The following is an 18,877-nucleotide window of genomic DNA, read 5'->3' as shown; positions in this document are numbered from 1 at the left end:
AGAAGGTTAACCCCTCCTGGTGTAGAAGCTTCTGCTCTGCCAGGCAAAATGTAATTATACCGTCCTGTAGGAAGAACTTTCATTCGTAAGCATCTTTGATTCGGGTTTCTCTACCTGAACTTGCCAAGAACCTCCACGGGCTTCCCATCCAGCTTGGGCCAAGAGCACCATGGCCCCGACGTGAGCAGGGCGAGACTCAGGGCCTGAAGTCCCAGGAATGATGGAACACGAGTGAAACTGTCCATGAGTGAAACAGGGAAAGAAACCTCCAGCACGTGGCAAAGGGAACCATTCAACCTGGAAGCGAAAGACCCATCTGATCGCAAGCAAATGGGAATAAGATCCCAGAGCAGCTTCTCAGCCTTGGCAGTACTAACACCGCGGGCAGGATAATTCCTCATTGCGGGCTGTCCTGTGTAACATGGGATGCTTAGCAGCATCCCTGGCCTCAACCTCCTATCTACCAGTAGCACCCCTCGCTCTGCTCCACCCCAGTTGTGACAATTAAAAAAATGTCTGCAGATGTCACCAAACGTCCCCTGGTGGATGTGGGATGAGGGGTGCAAAACTGACCCCAGTTGAGAACCACTGCTCTGGAAGCACAGAATGTATGTAGATAATAGTGTTAAGACCTACAAAGATCTGTATTACCATATGCCGTCCTGCCTTTGACCCAAAAGCTAGCTACATAAAGAGAAGTCAAGCAATAGACCTAACCTAAATTATAATTCACGTCTAATTTTTAAAGTGGTCCGTGTCCATGGCAAGATCTCCCCTACCATGGTGATTTGGATACTACATGGGGAATGAGATCCTCACATCCCTTGGTGCCCATCCTGGTTCTCATCCCTTTGGACGTCCCCCCTGAGCAGGGATATCAGATTTCCCCAAAACTGAACCGGAAAAGAGGTACTAGGAGAATGAGCTTGGAGGATATGTAGGAGACTGGTCCAAAAAACAAAATAAGATTTTTTACAGGTGTTTAAATGAGAATATGACAAACCAATTCAGACATGATAAAGAAGGGAGAGGAGCTTTTCTGTGATTGCAGAGGCCTAATTGGTCAATGCGTCGTAGCCGGTAGACTTTGTGCGGGAAGCAGAGCTGAGCTGGGAATCTCTGAGGCCTGGGACTCAGTCAAAACTTAGTGTCGGGAGTGGAGACACATCATGCTGCTCTAGAGGTCTTGGTGTGGCCCTATCAGAAGAGAACAGTTGAGGGTTACGAAGATCTCAGGACCCAAGCAAAGTGAGAACCAGTAGATGGAAAGAGGACTCCATAATGGCCTAGTAGTGTCGGAATGTGGGTACAGCCGGCGGGCGGCCCTAAATCGGGCACTGCATCAGGAGAACCAGCAGTGTTTGTAGGACAGCAGGGCGGAGAGATCACATGGGGAAATGCTAGTGTGGAAAAGCCTAGAGCATGTGAGAATGGCCGTAGAAAGGAGGCAGGTGACGTGAATCCCAGAGGCTTTGACTGTCATCAGCTGTGCGACTTTGCGTATGTCATTTAAACAGTGAGACCTAATTTCTTCCATAGGAGATGTTTAATCTATTCAAATACATATTTATTGAGCACTGACTACGTACCTAACACTATTCAGGCACTGGGGATATAGCAATAAGCAAAACCGATGAAAATTTCCGTGCTCGTGTAATTTACATTGTAAGGGAAGAGGAGGATTGAAATAGGTAGTTTCTAAAACTTTTAATCCTAATATTCTTTGGTCTAATGTGCTAATTGTGGGAATCTGAGAGTTTAAAAGGTGTGGGAGGAGGTAATTCCAAACCACTTGTGGTCTGAGAACGCAGTCCTCTGTATGAATTTCTAGAAAACATTATGAAAACAGTAAGACCAAAGCATCTGTAATTACTTTTGTTTCACAGAGTCTTAAAAGGTAAATTCTCTATATTCCAGATTATGCTCAAATGGAAGACAGATTACAGTCTGGCCTTTTTTTTTTTAGAGAGATGTTTGATTAAAAGCCAAAGAAATACATTTTTCCCCCTAGATATGGTAACACAGGATACATATCTCAATGTTGAACCTGACATATGAGTGTGGCATTTTTGTTTCATTAACAGAAACTGCCAAGCAAGTTCAAGAAGTTCTATGCAGAGTTTGAAAGTTTAATGGTAAGTGACAGTGGCTCCTTTATTCTGTTCACTGTCTGCATTAATCCAATTTCTGATTAGCTGAATTGAAGTTCTCATTTCAGAAATTTTACCTGTCCTTGTATGACTTTAAGAAGTTTATGATCCCATTTTAGTGCTGCTAAAACAAGCATGTCTGACTAATGAAAGGCACCCTCAGGAGCTAACTTAAAGAGGACTTATGTCCCACATAAGGTCAATTTGTGTAACTAAGAAAAGCTGTGTAATAGGATCCTTTCCGCCTAGCCCAGGTTGGCTATGGGTTGGAAGCTGCATTTTCCTTGCCTTGCCAAAATTATTGTTCCCCATTGGCTGGGAGGTGTTCACAGTCAGAAAAGGAGTGAATGGGACCTGGTAGGAGTGATGAGGTGGTTTCGGAGAGGGTGCAAGGGGCTGGCAAGGCAATGGCAGGGAGAGGGGAGTTGGAACTCCCAGGAAGGAGACCGTGCTTCAGGAGAGGGGGATCTCGTGGTTGGGGTTTGTTTTACTCCGGTTGTATTTGCTCTCAGAGGGAATCTCTCCCCTCAATCCCCGCAGGCAAGTCTGCCCCTGGAGCAAAAACGGAAACAAAGCAAATCATTTTCATGTCAGACGGGAAGTTGTTTTAAGATAAAAATTCAGCTAAGTCTGCCTTTCTTGTATAGCTACGCTTCGTTGAAAACTATCTGATTGTGGGGATAACAAGTCTAGGTGTGTTGGGAGGTAGAGGGGGTGGTATATGTGTCATTAGTCATTAACCAGCCAAATCTCTGTTTCTCTAAAGGATCCTTCCAGAAACCACAGGGCCTACAGGCTGACAGTGGCTAAGCTGGAGCCTCCTCTCATCCCCTTCATGCCTTTGCTCATTAAAGGTAATTCTAAGAAAACACACAGGTCAAGCCAGGGATGAGTATGTGGGGAAGAAAACGAACAAGAGCCTAACTAGACTGATCTCTTTGGAAAGAATGGCCCCATCCCCGCACCTTCTCCATCACCTCCTCTCCCCCTTGACTTTTCAGAAAGGGTTGGGAAGATTATTGGAGGAGGAGGGATCTATGATTTGGAAGACTTGATAGTGAAACAGAGGGTTAGTTTGGAAATTTTACCAATCTCGGGTAAAGCGCTTTCAAAAGTTAAACACCCAACATAAAAGAAACTATTATCAGCTTTTTTCAACTGCAGTGTTATGCAAATCCTCCAGCATAATCTAATGGTGCTATTGTGGTTTCTTTGTATGACATATTTCTGTTAGTGATTAGAATGTGACTTTTATTTCTGTGCAGATATGACATTTACTCATGAGGGGAACAAGACGTTCATTGACAATCTAGTAAACTTTGAAAAAATGGTACGTACAGTATTATAACCTTAACCACAATGTTTTTTTAAAATAAAATCTGCATTTGCACTAATAAAGGAAATAATTTCCATATATGCTGCCGTGTTAAAAAAACTAGTTACACATAAAGGAGTTTTGAAATATTTGGTTCAAATCGGCTACCTATTTTAGGCTGTCAGTTCTCTTTTGTAAAATTGAATGGTATTTGTGCTGCAGTTCACAGCAGCAGCTAGCTTTTATGCTGTGTGCCTCGTCCTTGGCTGCCTGTTGCTAAAATGCACGAATGTTCCAGAGTGACTTCCATGTTGTTGTTTTTGCTGTAAGGTTCATAGAGCTAGACTTCCCCAGGATGCCTTTGAGTTGTTTATCTGCTGAGCCTGACTTTAGTGCATGTAGGTAAAAGGCAACTCCATAGCAGACCTTTCTTATGGAGCATTCATCTAAATGCATAAATAAATAAGTTCGCCCAAGTTCAGAGAAGGGACTTGAAAATCTTTGTAACCAAAAACAAAATTTTTAAAAAACAACAGATGTGGAACTGGCACACATTTGGTATTTTGCAGCTCCCCTCATCAAGAAAAAGCTGTTATCTGGCATTAGTTACTTTGCAGTTTATTTTCTTATCTTCCGTGAAGCAATAAAGCAGGTCATGCCAAAACCTATCTTTAGCTACATAGTGCATGTTAATGGAATGCTCCATTGTCTTCTAAATCCTTTGGCTGCAGCCTGGATGGATAGGATGTTACAGTGTTATCTCCGTGTGGGTAAGCATCTGCCTGGGGTTATGGTTTGCAGTGGTGAATATGGCACTGCAGGAAAAGCTCAGGACGTGGGAGTTCAGGAGACCTGAGGTTCAGTTCTCAGCTTTGTCCCTTGGTAGCCATCCCTTAACTTCTCTGTGGGTCAGTTTCCCCAGCAGAAATGGGGATCACGCCTACTCCATGTATGTCTGGAGATTCTGGTTGTGTCCAAAGTCCATAAGTATTCCCTTAAGCCATATATATATAGTGCTATAGAATTCTCAGAAAACTGTTCTTCCAAATGTTTCTTGAAGTTCAGCTGGCATACACAACTCCAGGAGAGCTGGAAACATCCTGTGGTGGTTCTGGAAGGATCACACCATCCAGCTCTGGGAATGAGCTTAATGCAAGCCCAGCCTGGTAAAGAAGTATAGCAAGTGCTGGGGAAAAGGTTTCCATGCCCTAAGCTCGTTAGAAAATAACCCATGGGTCCACACTCCTCAAAGACACGCTGTGCTAGAGGGCAAAGATTCCCTCAGCAGTGTTCCCCTCTGACGGCAGAGTACGAGCATCTCTAATACTGTCAGTTTAATAATTCTTTGATCAAAGGGGGAAAAAAAACATTCTTTGCTCACTTATTAGTATGGAGAATTAAACACATTTCCCTGATTTCTTAAAACCTGTTTTCCAGAAATGAAAGATTTAGCAAATAGGTAAAGAACCTTCCAGATCACTTATGCAGAAATGCAAACTAAGGGATAGCTAAGCCAACTATTTGACTCTAAAATATACATGTGCACAGAGGCGTAGAAGACAGAGTCTCCAAAGACTTGAGTGAGCTTTAGAACTTTTGATCATTAAAGTGAACTCAACAGGACAAACAAGAATAACAAAAACATTTGTCAAGGAGAATGAGAGTTGTTTCCTCTGGGCTTTTAGATCTTGGTGTCATACCCATAACCTTCAAAGGAAGAGTCGTATCCAATGGCTGTTAGAGTTCCCCTTCGCCATTGGTCCACTCTGTGTCCACAGCAGTGTGCGCTCACACACCTGACCATGATAGCAGAAACCTGAATTAACAATGGCTTACACACGCTAAGTGGATTTCTTTCTCATGTGAATGTCCAAGCGAGCGTGATGGCTCACGAGGCAGTCAAGGTGCCAGGCTTCTCCTCTCCTGCCATTCCTTCATCCACATGGTCCAAGATGGCACACCACCACCATGCCACGTCAGGTGGAGGGAAGGGGAGAGGGACAAGATGAAGACATGCTCCTTCCCTGTAAGGACATGACCTGGAGTGGCACTCACCATTGGGTTCACCTTCGACTGACTGGAAACTTAGTTACATGCAAGGAAAATTAGAAGATGTGACCCTTATTGGGGTATCCATGTATCCCACTAAAAATTAAGGGGTTCTACTCCTATGAAAGAGAAGGAAGAAAGGATACTGAAAGAGAACTATTGGTCCTCCACTCTAGCAACTGTAAATTTTATTTCACTCCTTTTATTCATTCATACACCATGAGAAAGTTTAGTCTTAAAATTGCCTTTTTTGTGAGTTCGATGTTACTAGAAAATGAAACAGAATTTCGAGAAGATTTGATTATATTTTTTAAACCTGGCTTTGGCCAACCTGGCATTTGTCGTCAGCTTTCCTACCTTCTCTCCCCGTAAACGAGCCCACCCTACACTACCACTGCCACTTACAACTCCCACTAGTGGCTGCTGCTGCCCCTGTGTGTCTTAGGGAAGGAGACATCTCTCTTTTCAGGTTGATGTCCACGCCATTTCCCAATCATTCATCACAAGGCCGAGGTGGTGAGCACAGCTGGCAGCCTTTGTGGGGCTGTTCGGCGGTCTCCCTAGAGGGAGCCCCTGCCAGGGGCAGAAGTCACCAGGGTAGCCAGGAACACAGATGCCTGTTCTTGGTGGCAGCATTGCAGACACAGCAAACTACTGACTACTGTGCCAGCCCTAAGTATTTTTATTTTGAACCTTTTTACCCTTGAGGTATGAAATGAGGATTAGAGAATTTGTTGCATATTGGTTTTCAGGATTTATGAGTATGAACAAAAGAGAATTCACACTCTGATCCTTATGCAAAAAAAAAAAAAAAAGCAGACATTCTTTCATTTGGGGGAAACATAAAGGAGTATTCAAAAAAATGTTTGAATAAAGCCCTTTGTAGCTTTCTATGGCATACATGAATATTTATAACATTTAGGAGGTAGACTAGCAATGGATTAGAGGATAATATGCTGGCTGGCTGCCACTATATCCCAGGCTGCATAAAGCATGCTGATAGCCACGGTTGCTACTGTATTAGGAGGTTGGTTCTATTTCAGACATACCCATATTTAGGTGTATTTATTTATGAACATTATTTTAAGATAGTCATTTTATTTGGAATGAGAAGCATGGGGCCAGCTTCTTCACTTCTGGAAACATTAACAGAAGCTAATTCATTGAGGAAAGAGAAAAGCTTTGAATCCTTTTATTTCTGTGTCACTAATTATGGCATTACATAATTAGTAACGATATGTTTTCTATCACCGATAATATTATTACAACATCCATGGAGAAAGCACTAGGCTTATATCAAGCGTGGATAAAAGAATCTCCAAGTGAAAATTGAAATGTTCAAATACATCCAACTCTCAGAACTTTCCAACACAACAGAAATCTACACGAGGACCTTGAAAGTTTATTTCTTTATATAGAACTCACACACTGGGCTAAATGCAGATTCTCCAAAAGATATGTTTCAAAGCAATGCAATCTGTGTTGACTGTTCAGGCAAACGCTTTTGCTTGGAAATATAAAGAAATCCAATACATAATCTTTGGCCTTTAGGAGATTGTATACAGTTAAGAAGGTGAAAGCATAAACGCATGAAATATTGATAGTAATCGCAACACAGGAGATAACCGAAAGCAAAATGCAGAGAGAGGTAACTTCATGCAGCTATATCAAGAGGAAAACAAAACCATGTTAAATACAACATAATATGATCAAATCCAGACTTGTTACCCTGAGCACCATCCAGCCTCACCTCACACTTCATCTCCTCTGTAGTCAGTCCAAGTTGGCAAGACCAGCGTTTTCTCTTTTTTTTTCTGGCCTCAGGGCCTTTGCACTAGCTGTTACCTTTGCCTGAAACTGTCTCCCTGCTAGTCCTCACCTGTCTGACTCTCTCGCATCAGCTCATGTGTCCCCTCCTCCGAGTGGCCTACCCTTCAAACATTCTCCTATTTTCCACACCCAGCATTCTCAGACAGATCACTTTGCCCTGACAGCTGGGTTCATAATCTGAAACAACCTCTACTTGCCTCTTCATTGTCTATCTTCCCCACTAGAATGTAAGTGTCCTAGACCAGGTATTTGATCTGTTTTATTCACTGATATTTCTCCAGGACCCAAAAAGGTGTCTGGCACATCATAAGTATGCAAGAAATATTTGTTGAATAAAAGAATAACTCAGTCATATTCCAGTGTTGGACCTAGTGAGTGACAATACACTGAAGCATTTTTAACGGATTTTATATATCAAAGCTTTGATCCAAGAATGTTTTCTTTTTTTTTTTTAAGACTTTATTTACTTATTCATAAGAGAGAGAGAGAGAGAGAGAGAGGCAGAGACACAGGCAGAGGGAGAAGCAGGCTCCATGCAGGGAGCCCGATGTGGGACTCAATCCCGGGTCTCCAGGATCACGCCCTGGGCTGAAGGCAGCCCTAAAACGCTGAGCCACCCTGGCTGCCCCCAAGAATCTTTTCTATTTTATTAGAAAATTTGATTAAGCAGCATTTTGCATTACTGATAGTCTATGACTCCCTTAGCCTTCTGTTCTGGGCTGGACATTTTTCTGTCTCCCTCCTCTCCGTGGTGCTGTGTCTGCCCTTCACTGTCCTTTCCTGAATGCAGAGATAACAATACGCAGCCTGTGCTTAGACATGTGCCTGGACACCTGAGCTCCGGTGTCCCATGACCGTGATCTGTACAATATACCACAAGCATCATGCACATTACCTGTGTATATCTGTATGTCACATTCTTCTTGAATATTAAAGATCCAGGGCCAGGGGCCAGGGCTCAGGGTTCTTCCCCAATGATGTGTATAGTGGAGGCTGGCTGAGCTCCTGGGCCTTCTTGTCTTATGTCTGGTGCACTTAATTTACCGTGCACTTAATTCTACTTGGTTGCTATTGTGGGCATGATCTCTGCACGTGAGAGACTATCTATATTTCTAGGTCTTATGGACAAAAATTCCTGTCCTAAATATACGAGGATCTGAGTAAAATAATCAGGTGATGTAGGTGTGGTTTTGCACATGTTCCACAAGGAAAAAGCGACTGTGATTCTTTGATAGGCCTATGGTTGGGGGCAGAGTCAAATCAGTAGGGGCAGAAATATGAAAAGAAAAGGCAATGTGGGAAACATTAAGAACAAGGTTGGCAAAGATCTCAAGGGGCAAGAGAAGTTTCAAAAGACAAAAACTGTTCAGGGAAAGAAAAAAAAAAAAAAAACTGTTCAGGGGCGGCACGTCGAAGGGGCCTGACATCTCACAGGACTCAGAGCAGAGAGGCAGCACGGCCCAAGAGGGAGGCTGTCCTGGCAGCTGTGGGTGGGAGGGAGGGTGGTCGAGAAAGTGGGACCGTGCGAGGTGGCACTGCCTGCGGGGCCCGCTGGTCTGAACTGGAAAAACAGGCTCGGGAGTCTGCTCCTCTTCAGGGACAGGAGAGCTGAGGCAAGGCTTGGCCAGGGGCCAGAATCCGTACAGAGATCACGGAGGAGCTGGAGCCAGCTGCAAGGGCATGCTGGGCTGTCGACCTGCCTGGATAGGCGTGAAGGCATGAGTTGGCCAACCCAGGCCTGCGGGCAGGGGCCACAGAAGGCCACCAGGGAGGCCCAGACTGCAGGGCCTGGTCTGAGAAGCCCCTCCGACCCTTCCCGGGCTCCAAGGCGAATTCCTCACCATCGGAGCTGGAGGGACACTTGCGCTTGGGACCGTGGCCTCAGGGCTGTGGCCTGTGCCAGGCTGGGTGCGCGCAGCCCCGTCCTGCGGGCAGCATCTTTGTCCTGCGCATTCTGGAAGCCAGGCCCAGGAAGGACATCTGCTTCTGCGTCGCCCTGTTCTCAGCTCAGGGACCAAAACCACGAGGGCAGTTACAGAGTCCCTGGCTTGCTAGCTCCTCTCTTCCTCCTGAGCCTCCCTCCCTGGGTCGCAGCCTGCAGGGGGGCGCCCTGGGAACGCACTCGCTTGTGCAGAGGAACGCGGAAGACCTGGGCCTGCAGGTGGTTCCCGGAAAACCGGCGGCTGCGTGCGGCTGCAGACGCTCCCCCAGGTCCTGCCTTCTAAGCGCCCTGCTTTCCTGGGGGGGGCCGCGCCGGGGAAGTCAGGGCAGGAGGGGGGTGGGCGCCCCACGCTGGTCCAGGGCGCCTCCTGTAGGAACACTACCCGCTCTCTGCACCCCCACATCACAGGGGCTGTTCGCATGAGCCACTCGCTAAAGGGAGCTTGTCGTGAACTCAGGTCCGCTGAGATGGGAAAAAGGACGAGCAGCTTTGCCTTGGAGTAACCTGGTCTTTTCCCACCGGCCCCACGTACAGCACAGCTGCCCGTCGGCTCCGGCAGGCCAACTGCTCGGCGGGATCGGCGGGATCGGGCGGGCTGGGCGCCCTGGTGGCTCCGTCCCGGCCCCGGGCCGCTGGACAGCAAAGCCCGTGGCTCCTCAACCCTAACTGCCAACACCGGCGAATAACTGGCCGTCCGCCGTCCAAAACAACACGTAAGGCTCAAGTCTGCGGAAGGCCTGGAGGACTCTAGAGAAATGCAGAACCTTCCACTTCGGGTCAAGAGAGCGACGCGCATCTACGGAGCGGGAGGCCGTGCGGCAGGCTCAGGGCCTCAGCTCGCGGCAGCTCCCCACGCGGGCTCAGCTGCGTAGCATCCTCAGACCAAGGAAGGCAATAATCATTCTTCTGCATCCTGATTGGCTTCATCTCGGGCACCATGCTCGCGGCTGCCCTGAGGAGACCCGAAACTGCTACATGGTTAGACTGAGAAATTGCTAAAGAAATTGGCAATATTTATTTTTAAGATTTTATTTATTTATTCATGAGAGACACAGCTAGAGAGAGAGAGAGGCAGAGACCCAGGCAGAGGGAGAAGCAGGCTCCTTGCAGGGAGCCCGATGTGGGACTCGATCCCGGGTCTCCAGGGTCACGCCCCGGGCTGAAGGCGGCGCTAACTGCTGAGGCACCCAGGGATCCCCGATGAAGAAATTTCTGAACAGTCAGAGATGTCTAAAATGAAAGGGACTGTTCTCGGCGGGGATGAGTAGCTCTGACCGGTGTCCCCAACGGGCGGGAGGCTGCCGTGGATGGCAGGCTGTAAAAGGCACGTGCCCCTTGCAGACCCGTGAGGAAGGGGACGTCCGAAGCCTCTGGCCCCCGGGTGCTTGTCGCCGGGCGCGGTTCTGGCAGCATGCCGCAGGTGCCCCTGGTGCGCGGGAGGGCAGCCCGGGACCGAGCGTCCCCTGGCCGGGCGGCGGGTCGCACACACTGCGGCACCGTGGCCAGGGTCCCCACGTGGCAGCTGCACCGTGGCCCCCTCACAAGGCAAACAGTGGGCCTCGTTGGCAAAGCCAGATTTGGATCTCAAAGTTAAACCGAAGTTACCTTGGAGTGCAATTAAAAAGGATACGTCAAAATTAAAACCATTGTTGAAATTAATCAAAGATTTAGAAAGGCAGAATGAACTCCAGAGCTGGAAATTACTGATTTAAACAATTGTTCTCACATTTTAAACCACATAATGAGCTAAAAATTACGAAGCCTCCGAGTATAGCTGTAAAGAGTAGTCCTCCACCAAAGTCAGAATGAAATGTTTTAGCTTTCAAAACTCAAACGCAGAACAATTGCTCCCTACAAAATGGTATAGGAAGAGGTTTCTGACCCCTGCTAATTGTTTTATTATTCTTCAGAGGGGCACACTGGCAGCATTCCCCAGGGTTTTCAGTAATTACACTCCATTCAATATCTGAAGAATTACAATAATTCTACATAAAATATACTTGTGCCCTTCGGATGCAAAGCCCAGAGAAGTGAAAAAACAACTTAAAGTAAATTAGCAGGAAAATTATCATAGTTCCTGTTTATTTCAGGGCTCCGTATACCAGAGGCTAATTATACATTGTATGTTACGTCTTCTTGGAGGTATTTATAACATATTTCTCATGCTGATCAACGGACATGGATCTTTTATGAAAACAAAGTTCATAACTTTTCCGATTGCCTCTTTGTGTATGAGAAATTATCCAGTGCAGACACGTGTCACTTAATGCTTGCCGGAGTCCTCAAAGCCATAGTATCCAGCAGGGTGTTATCAGTGTTCACATGTACATACCTGTGAAGCTTCGGCTCCTCTATGAATTTTTTTTCCTGCCAAAGGGCTGGGGCTTTTTGTTTGCTTGTTTTTTGTTGTTTTAACACTACAGACGCTTTCTCGAAGTCATTTTCTATACTTTGGCAGCCAAGGGTCCATGAGAGAGGAAAGCAAGGACTGGCATTACATAGCTACTCGGAGATAAGAAAATCTCTTTTCCTGGCTGGAGCCTTATCAATTTTCTGCTAGTGTTAGAATTAATCCCCGTCTCTGCGGGACCCCCTTTAGAGTCTGAGCAGCCACGGTGTCCCGAGACAGTACACAGAGCCTGGGGGTCCCAGCTACCCTTAAAATACCCTGAGCAAGAAATGGACATCCTGGCTGGGAAACGGTGCCTGGGTCTTACTGATGTTTTTCCTCATGCTTCTGCCCTTTTTTTTTTTTCCTCCTTTCTTCTTTTGTCTTAAGCTAAATTGAACACAATATATATAAAAAAAAAAAATTCCCTTCTAAATCTTTATGGCAACCAAAACATTACAAAGAAACTAAGAGGATCACTTGATGACAAAAGTAATAAAGGTCAAATAAATTTCAATCTGCCCGAAAGACTGAATACCTACTCATCTTTTTTTTTTTTTTTTTTTTTTTTTTTTTTTTTTTTTTTTTTTTTTTTTTTTTTTTTTTTTTTTTTTCCTACTCATCTTTTAAATGTCTTAAAATGCAAGTGGCATGAAAAACAGTCACAAGGCCATGTGAAAAAATTTATATCAAAACAGAAATACGTATGTAAACTATGACTTCAGTTGTTTGAAAAAGATGCTTTTGCACATTTTTTCTTAAGGCATTAGAAGGAAATGCACCAAAACATTAATGAAGTGACCCTGTGAAGTGATATCCTAAGTGATTTGTACTTTGCTCTTAACATTTTCTGCATCTTCCCATTTTCTACAATGTGCACGCATTAGTGTTACAATCAGAAAGGAAGAAAAACGGAGGAGGGAGGAAATAAAATAATTAAGATTAACGTTAAAACGCACACTTTTGCTGGAAGGTTGGAAGGGTCAGTAATGCACAGGGTTTACAAAAACACGTAAGTGGGATATTTTGGTTGTATTCAGGCCTCCTCTTCCTTCCAAAATGGGAATAGGCTTGTGCATCGTCATCTCATTCCTCATCACCGAGTCCTGTTGCCTGCGAGGAAGGTGACAAGCTAACCCTTCTCCGAATCTCCGATCGTCACGGATTCTCTTACACATTCACAGTGACCTCCAGAAGGGATGGTGAAAACCAGTCCCGAGGAGTAACGCACAGTCTCAGAAACAACAGACTGATTTTCATGTCGGAGGCACAAGCAGAACAGTAGGACTAGAGTTCTCCCATTGGTACCCCTCCTCTGAGAGGCACCTTGTGTGGGTGACTGTAGGTGCCTCTTCCATGTGAGTAAACCGGTTAGACATCCACGTTGCCTCCAGATGGTCGGTGTGTCAGCACAGGCTGTTTTTCACGGGCCCAATTATTACTGAAATAAATAATGGTTTGTTCTCCTGTATGGATTACATGCTAAGCTTACTGCATTTCATTCTTTCTATTTTCTTTATTCTTTCTAGCGCATGATTGCAAATACTGCCAGAACAGTGCGATTCTGCAGGAGCCAGCCCTTCAGTAAGTCAAACGCTGCTGCGTGCTATATCCTCGAGAGCTGGGTGATTGAGTCCTTTATAACGAGGCTACTGAGACGTTCTAGAAGTCTGGACAATATCTGATCGTGTCGGGGACAGTTTGAACCCTGATTTCCCATGGGATAGAGGCCTTGAGTGGAAGGATTTTCTTGTCGTAAAACTAGAAAGTAACCATAAGAATATTATTTTATGAATGAACTTTAAAGAGAATACATGTGCTCTTTCTAGTGTGGCTAGAGACAGCGAAGGCATGATTGCCAGCAAATCCCGCCTCAAACCAACTCTCTTTATGACTCACTGCTTGATGTTGAGAAACTCACATCAACCCCTGATGACTCGGTTCTCTCGTTTACAAACCAGGAAAGATAATATTTGTTTTCTCTCGAGGTGTTGCAAGAATGCATTGATGTGTATAACACATTTGCAAAAGGCCCCATAGCAGGAATTCATATTATATTCCTAGTATTCCCAAGCAAATTTAAGATGTTCTTCCTAAATCTGGGCGTAGCACAATAACTAGTACTAAACAATGCTTTAATATAAAACTATTACTGCTAATAAATAGCAATTGTAAACTGGTTGGGATTGAGTTGCATCACAGCACCAGATCATCGTGCCAGACCAGTGCGACTGTCTCCTGGGCTGGGACTTTCAGTGGGGGTGGAGCTTTGGCTACCTCCAGCAGGGTTGGGAGTCAGAAGGTGGCCCCTATGAAGTTCTTTGCTAAATTCATTGTATGAGTCACTTGAAGTCATTTGGCTTATTAAGCCAATGTGATAATTTGAGATGGACATGACTGTGGGGCTCCCAGTACCATCCCCTCCCGTAAACCTTGTGCTAAGAGACTAAAAGCTTCTCAGTTTACTGATCAGAGCTATCTTTACCCTTCCCAGCCCAAGACTTACCCAAAGTGAGAGTTTGCTAACACAGCCTGCCAGAACTGCTAAATGTTCCTTTTTTTTAATATACAAGGGGAAAAAACTAGGAAAAATAATCTTTACTTGGGGAGGAAGTAGACCTTTAAACTTTTTATTCAAATGATTGTGCCTCCTCGTCCTTCCAAAATGAGAATAGTCTTGTGCATCGTCAACCATTCCTGTGAGGATTCTAGAAGAATTAAAGTGTCTCACATCTCTTCAGCTAGTCATTTACTGTACGTGTAAAGACATGGTCTTAAAGCAGTTATACACGTGAATTTGAGAATATGTAAGTGATGTTGGTCTACAACAAGGCCCATGAATCCATGGCCCTCCATGGGGTCCAAGAAATTCCTGAAATGAAACCCAAATTCTGTCTGCCTGAGAGGAATCATAGCCTTGAGAAGGTTCTCAATGAGATCTAAGAACAGAGGAACTGTCATATGTTTTGTTCCATAAGCGTAAATCCTACATTCTCCTCCATCTTCTCCTAGAGAAGTGGGGGTTGGGGGGGCGGGCAGTGAATTATATATCTATACATAAAATATCCACTGCATTTGTGGAAGTTATCAATAACTACTGGTAAACAGCAGCTGCTCAGTGCTGAAGTCAACAGTCTATAGATAAAGCTATAGGAATAGATTCGTAAACACTGTGGGAATATGTACAATGTAATTACAGTATATTGTACATGTAGAGTACACTGCCAGGGAAAAGCGAGGAATTAAGCGCTGTGGTATTATTTATATGTGATAATTACACTGATGAGTTTCTTCTGGGAGTGCGTAGGGGCCTTTGTATCTTCTCTCTGCTTTTCTGCGTTCAGACCTGCAAGGCTCCTCTCCACCCCATATGCAGATGGCAGCCCAACTGTCTTTGGGAGGGATGCGTGGATCTAGGAAGAGCGGATGGCCTGCAGGAGGCAGGGTGTTATGAGGGAAAGGACGCTGGCCAGGAATCTAGACCCGGGCTCGGCCCTCCCCGTGCCCGCTAGATAAGAGTCCTCCGCTGGTGACCCACGGGAGACCCAGCAGCAGAGGTGCTGTGTCTAAACAGAGCATTTCCCCCTCTTGCTTGGAAATGACGTCTCCATGAAGAAATGGCGAGAATTCCCAGGAAAGAAATCCAGACTTCTCGTTTCTCTAGAACAGTGGGAAGATCTGGCAACTCGGGGTGCACATTGGCCCGTGGCAGCAACGTGCAGGAGCTGGGAAGTCACCTCCCGGGGGACCCATGTCTCCAGTTTATCACCCTCACATTTGGTTTTCCTCATTCACACACATGTGGAGGGCTGTGGGCACTTGACGGCCTTTCAGCCTGGTTTCAGAGAAATCTGTTACCTTCAGATTTCCGGCACTCACTTGCGTGGGGGAGCAGGTGAGGAAAGAGCAGTAGCTGGCATTTCAGAACAGGCCCCATCAGCCAGGGAATCCCTGGAAGGCCTAGCAGCAGCTGTGACGTCAGCGAGGCCTGGGAAGGGGCTCAGGGCTGCAGCGGTGCCCGACCCCGCGTCTGGAGGGCCGGACCTGCTGATGGCCCTGCCTTGTTTCAGTTCAGCCCAGGTGTTAAGCCCTTTTGTTGGGACCTAACGAAAACTGTGTCTTTTGCCATCAGTCCTCATCAGTCCTCACCTATCCAAGGGGGGCGGAGAGCTGAGTGTCAGACGCGAGTGGGAGGGACAGAGAAAGTGACTTTAATGTACAACCAGGAGCTATCAAGTGATGCTTTCACTTTTATTTGCTGCCTTTTTTTTTTTTTTTTTTTTTTACAACATATAATACAAAGGAAAGTGATCAAAAAGGTGATCCCAGGGAAGAAAAGGGTGGGAGAGAGGGAACAAGTGGAAACATTTCGATGAATATGGTATGTGGAAAGGTTTCAATGAGACCTTGGGATCCACGATAGATGTAATAAGTAATTGGATAGAATAAATAATTGGAGAAAATAAAGCTGTATCGTATATGCATATATTGGGCAACACCAATGTGCGCTTTTTCTCTTTCCGCAGATCCTGATGCAGCTCAAGCTAATAAGAACCATCAGGACGTCCGGAGTTATGTACGGCAATTAAATGTGATTGACAACCAGAGAACTTTATCACAGATGTCACACAGATTAGAGCCTCGCCGACCATAGACATTTAAAGTGCCCAGAACAATGGTTGCCTCCAGTCCACAATCTTTCAGAAATGCCATGTACTCTACCACTGACTGTATTGTCACTAGAAAATTCTGCAAAACAAGCAGAAAGGCCCCCCGAGACATGTCAGGGCTGCAGCTTACCAGCGTCATGACAAGAGAAGAAATTCTTTGACTTACATAAAGCGTTCACACTCTAGCTTAGGAATCTCCAATTTGTAGTCACACTTTTATTTCCCAATCGTGCCATCCTCTTTGCTGAAATGTAAATTAAATCCCACCTGGAAGGTTTGGTAGAAATACCTTTGTCAAGAGCGGTAAGAAGCCCCTGACAGTTTTTCTCAGAGAGTTCACAAGGTGAGATGTGCTACAAATAGGGTTTATTTGGCTACATCTGTGGTGACATAGTTTCAGTTTTTACCTCAACACCTTGATTTGGAGCATGGGGTTTTTGGAAAGTGTTGAGGAATCATGTAAATCCAAAGCATAAGCTGTGTTCTAGCATCTTCTAAATCTTACCTCTGAAGGAATTAAACCCGACCACATTACTGTAAAACATGATGACTACTTATGTAATTTAGGGAGGACTGGTCTGTAATTTCTGAATGATATATAGAATAATATTTATGTTTACAATGTAACTTTTTTAAACTTACAAATCAGGATTACATACATAAGAATTCCACTAAGAAACTCCAAGGTTCTAAAAATTGCCAGCGTTCAGATTAAAAAACAAAACAAAACATTTCAAAAGAGCACAATATGCACAAAACATTTTTCAAAATTAAAGTATTTTCCTGGGCATTAAAAACCTTTACTATTGGCTAATTATTGTTACAGATTAAAAATAAAACACACGCGTATTTTCTGGACATAATTGTTATTACAAATATCTTGATTTTCAGCAATTGTTTTGCACTTTCAAATAGATTGTAAATAGTTCACTCAATCAATGGTATAGAGTTATTTATTTGCTATATAATAGATATTGTGCCAAATGATTAGTTTTTATTTATTTTATTTAGTATGTAATTTTGGAGTACATTTTTTTCCTCTTTTCACAATTAGGCTACCTTTCATGTGTAGGAATTGTATGTATGTATATCTTCTGTAAATAACAGCTAGTATCTTCATTAAATATAACTGTTGACCAGAAAAGGTGGTGGCGTTCTCAATTCCTAAAATATGGGAGGGGTAACCTTTTTGATATGGTGGGATTCCATCTTTTTTTAATCGAAATAAAATTCACAGACTATAAAAATCACCCTTTTAAAGTGTAAAATGCAGTGGTTTTTAGTATATGCACAAGGGAGTTCAGCCATCATCACTAATGCCAGAACATTCTCCCCTTACCCCAGGCTCTGGAAACCACTATCCACTCTCCACTTTCCATCTCTATGGATTTAGCATTTATTCTGGACATTTTGTATAAATGGAATTATATAATATGTAGCCTTATCTGTCTGATTTCTTTCACTCGGCATAACACTTTCAAGCTTTGTCCATGTAATGGCATGTGTCAGTACTTCATTTCTCTTTATGGCTGAATGGTGTTTGATCATGGGGCTATCACACCTCTTGTTTGTCAGTTGATGGCCACTTGGGTTCTTCCATTTTTTGGTTATTAGCAGCTATGAAAAAGCACAGTTTTAGAACTGCCTGGTATGATGGGGCCTCATACCATTTCTCGGTCATTGAAGCACTTAGTAAATATTTGATGAAGAGATTTCTAAAATTCTTTAAAGTCCAAATATGTCTCTATTTTTTCATGTTAGCATTTTCCAGAGTGTGTTCCAGGCTATACTAGTCTGCAAGGTCACAAACTGTTCCTCCAAAAACAGACACACAACTGCGAAGCGAAAAACAAAACCAAGATGGTATCTTCAGATAAATTTGGGAGCCACTGCATAATATACCCCATTCTTAGAAACGATTCCCAGTGTTTACTAACATATTGAAGGCTCTGAGAAGTCCTACTGTAATCCCTCCAAACATTACACAGTAGAAGCTCACTTTGAGAAATGCTAAAGCAGGCAGATGCCTTTCTGTGTTCATTCATCTCCTAGTTCAAGGTCCCCAGGGATGTCTCATGTGTTATGCCTCCCACTTAGTGGATCAGAATGCCTGGAATTCACTAGAGATAGAGATTTAAAAAAAAAAAAAAAGTCACTGAATAAATTTTTTTGAAGTCTTTATTTTTCAGGATTTCACCATGAGGTCTATGAGATATAGACCTCAATATTGACTGCAATTTTTTACCATTTTATAGTTTTCCTTTTCTTGATAATTTTGAAAGCTGAGAAATGAAGCTGATAGCCTATCCCTTGGGCATTCTTGCTCTTGTTTACTCTTCTTTATCCCTACCTTACTTAAAAGCTGGAATCCTATGTCTGACAGCCTCTTTCTCCCAATTTCATGGTGAATGACATCTTTTGGCCTTTTAATTTAGGCTCAACGTTATTCAAAATTAATACACATGCCCTTCCATGCATTCCTCTTAGTCTTCCAAATGAGAATAAGGTAGTAATGGCAAAATACAAGAATTC

The 18,877-nt window shown here is 44.2% G+C and overlaps 1 protein-coding gene across 18 annotated transcripts in view; it reads left to right on the top strand.

Annotated features, from left to right (window-relative positions):
* Positions 1 to 17,489, top strand: part of RAPGEF4 (Rap guanine nucleotide exchange factor 4) — a 283,342-nt gene extending 265,853 nt beyond the window's left edge. For all 18 annotated transcript variants that reach the window (XM_072811403.1, XM_072811402.1, XM_072811401.1 and 15 more), the window contains 5 exons: positions 2,085 to 2,135; positions 2,917 to 3,004; positions 3,416 to 3,480; positions 13,205 to 13,259; positions 16,202 to 17,489. In XM_072811403.1, the coding sequence (XP_072667504.1) occupies positions 2,085 to 2,135; positions 2,917 to 3,004; positions 3,416 to 3,480; positions 13,205 to 13,259; positions 16,202 to 16,329 (387 nt within the window). In that variant the 3' untranslated portion in view covers positions 16,330 to 17,489. The remainder of the gene's footprint in view (positions 1 to 2,084; positions 2,136 to 2,916; positions 3,005 to 3,415; positions 3,481 to 13,204; positions 13,260 to 16,201) is intronic.
* The last annotated feature ends 1,388 nt before the right edge of the window (positions 17,490 to 18,877 follow it).

This window comes from Canis lupus, chromosome 34, assembly GCF_048164855.1.
Source record: "Canis lupus baileyi chromosome 34, mCanLup2.hap1, whole genome shotgun sequence".
Classification (NCBI taxonomy): Eukaryota; Metazoa; Chordata; class Mammalia; order Carnivora; family Canidae; genus Canis; species Canis lupus.
The sequence above is the reverse complement of the archived record's forward strand: the minus strand, read 5'-3'. Positions and strand labels throughout refer to the sequence as shown.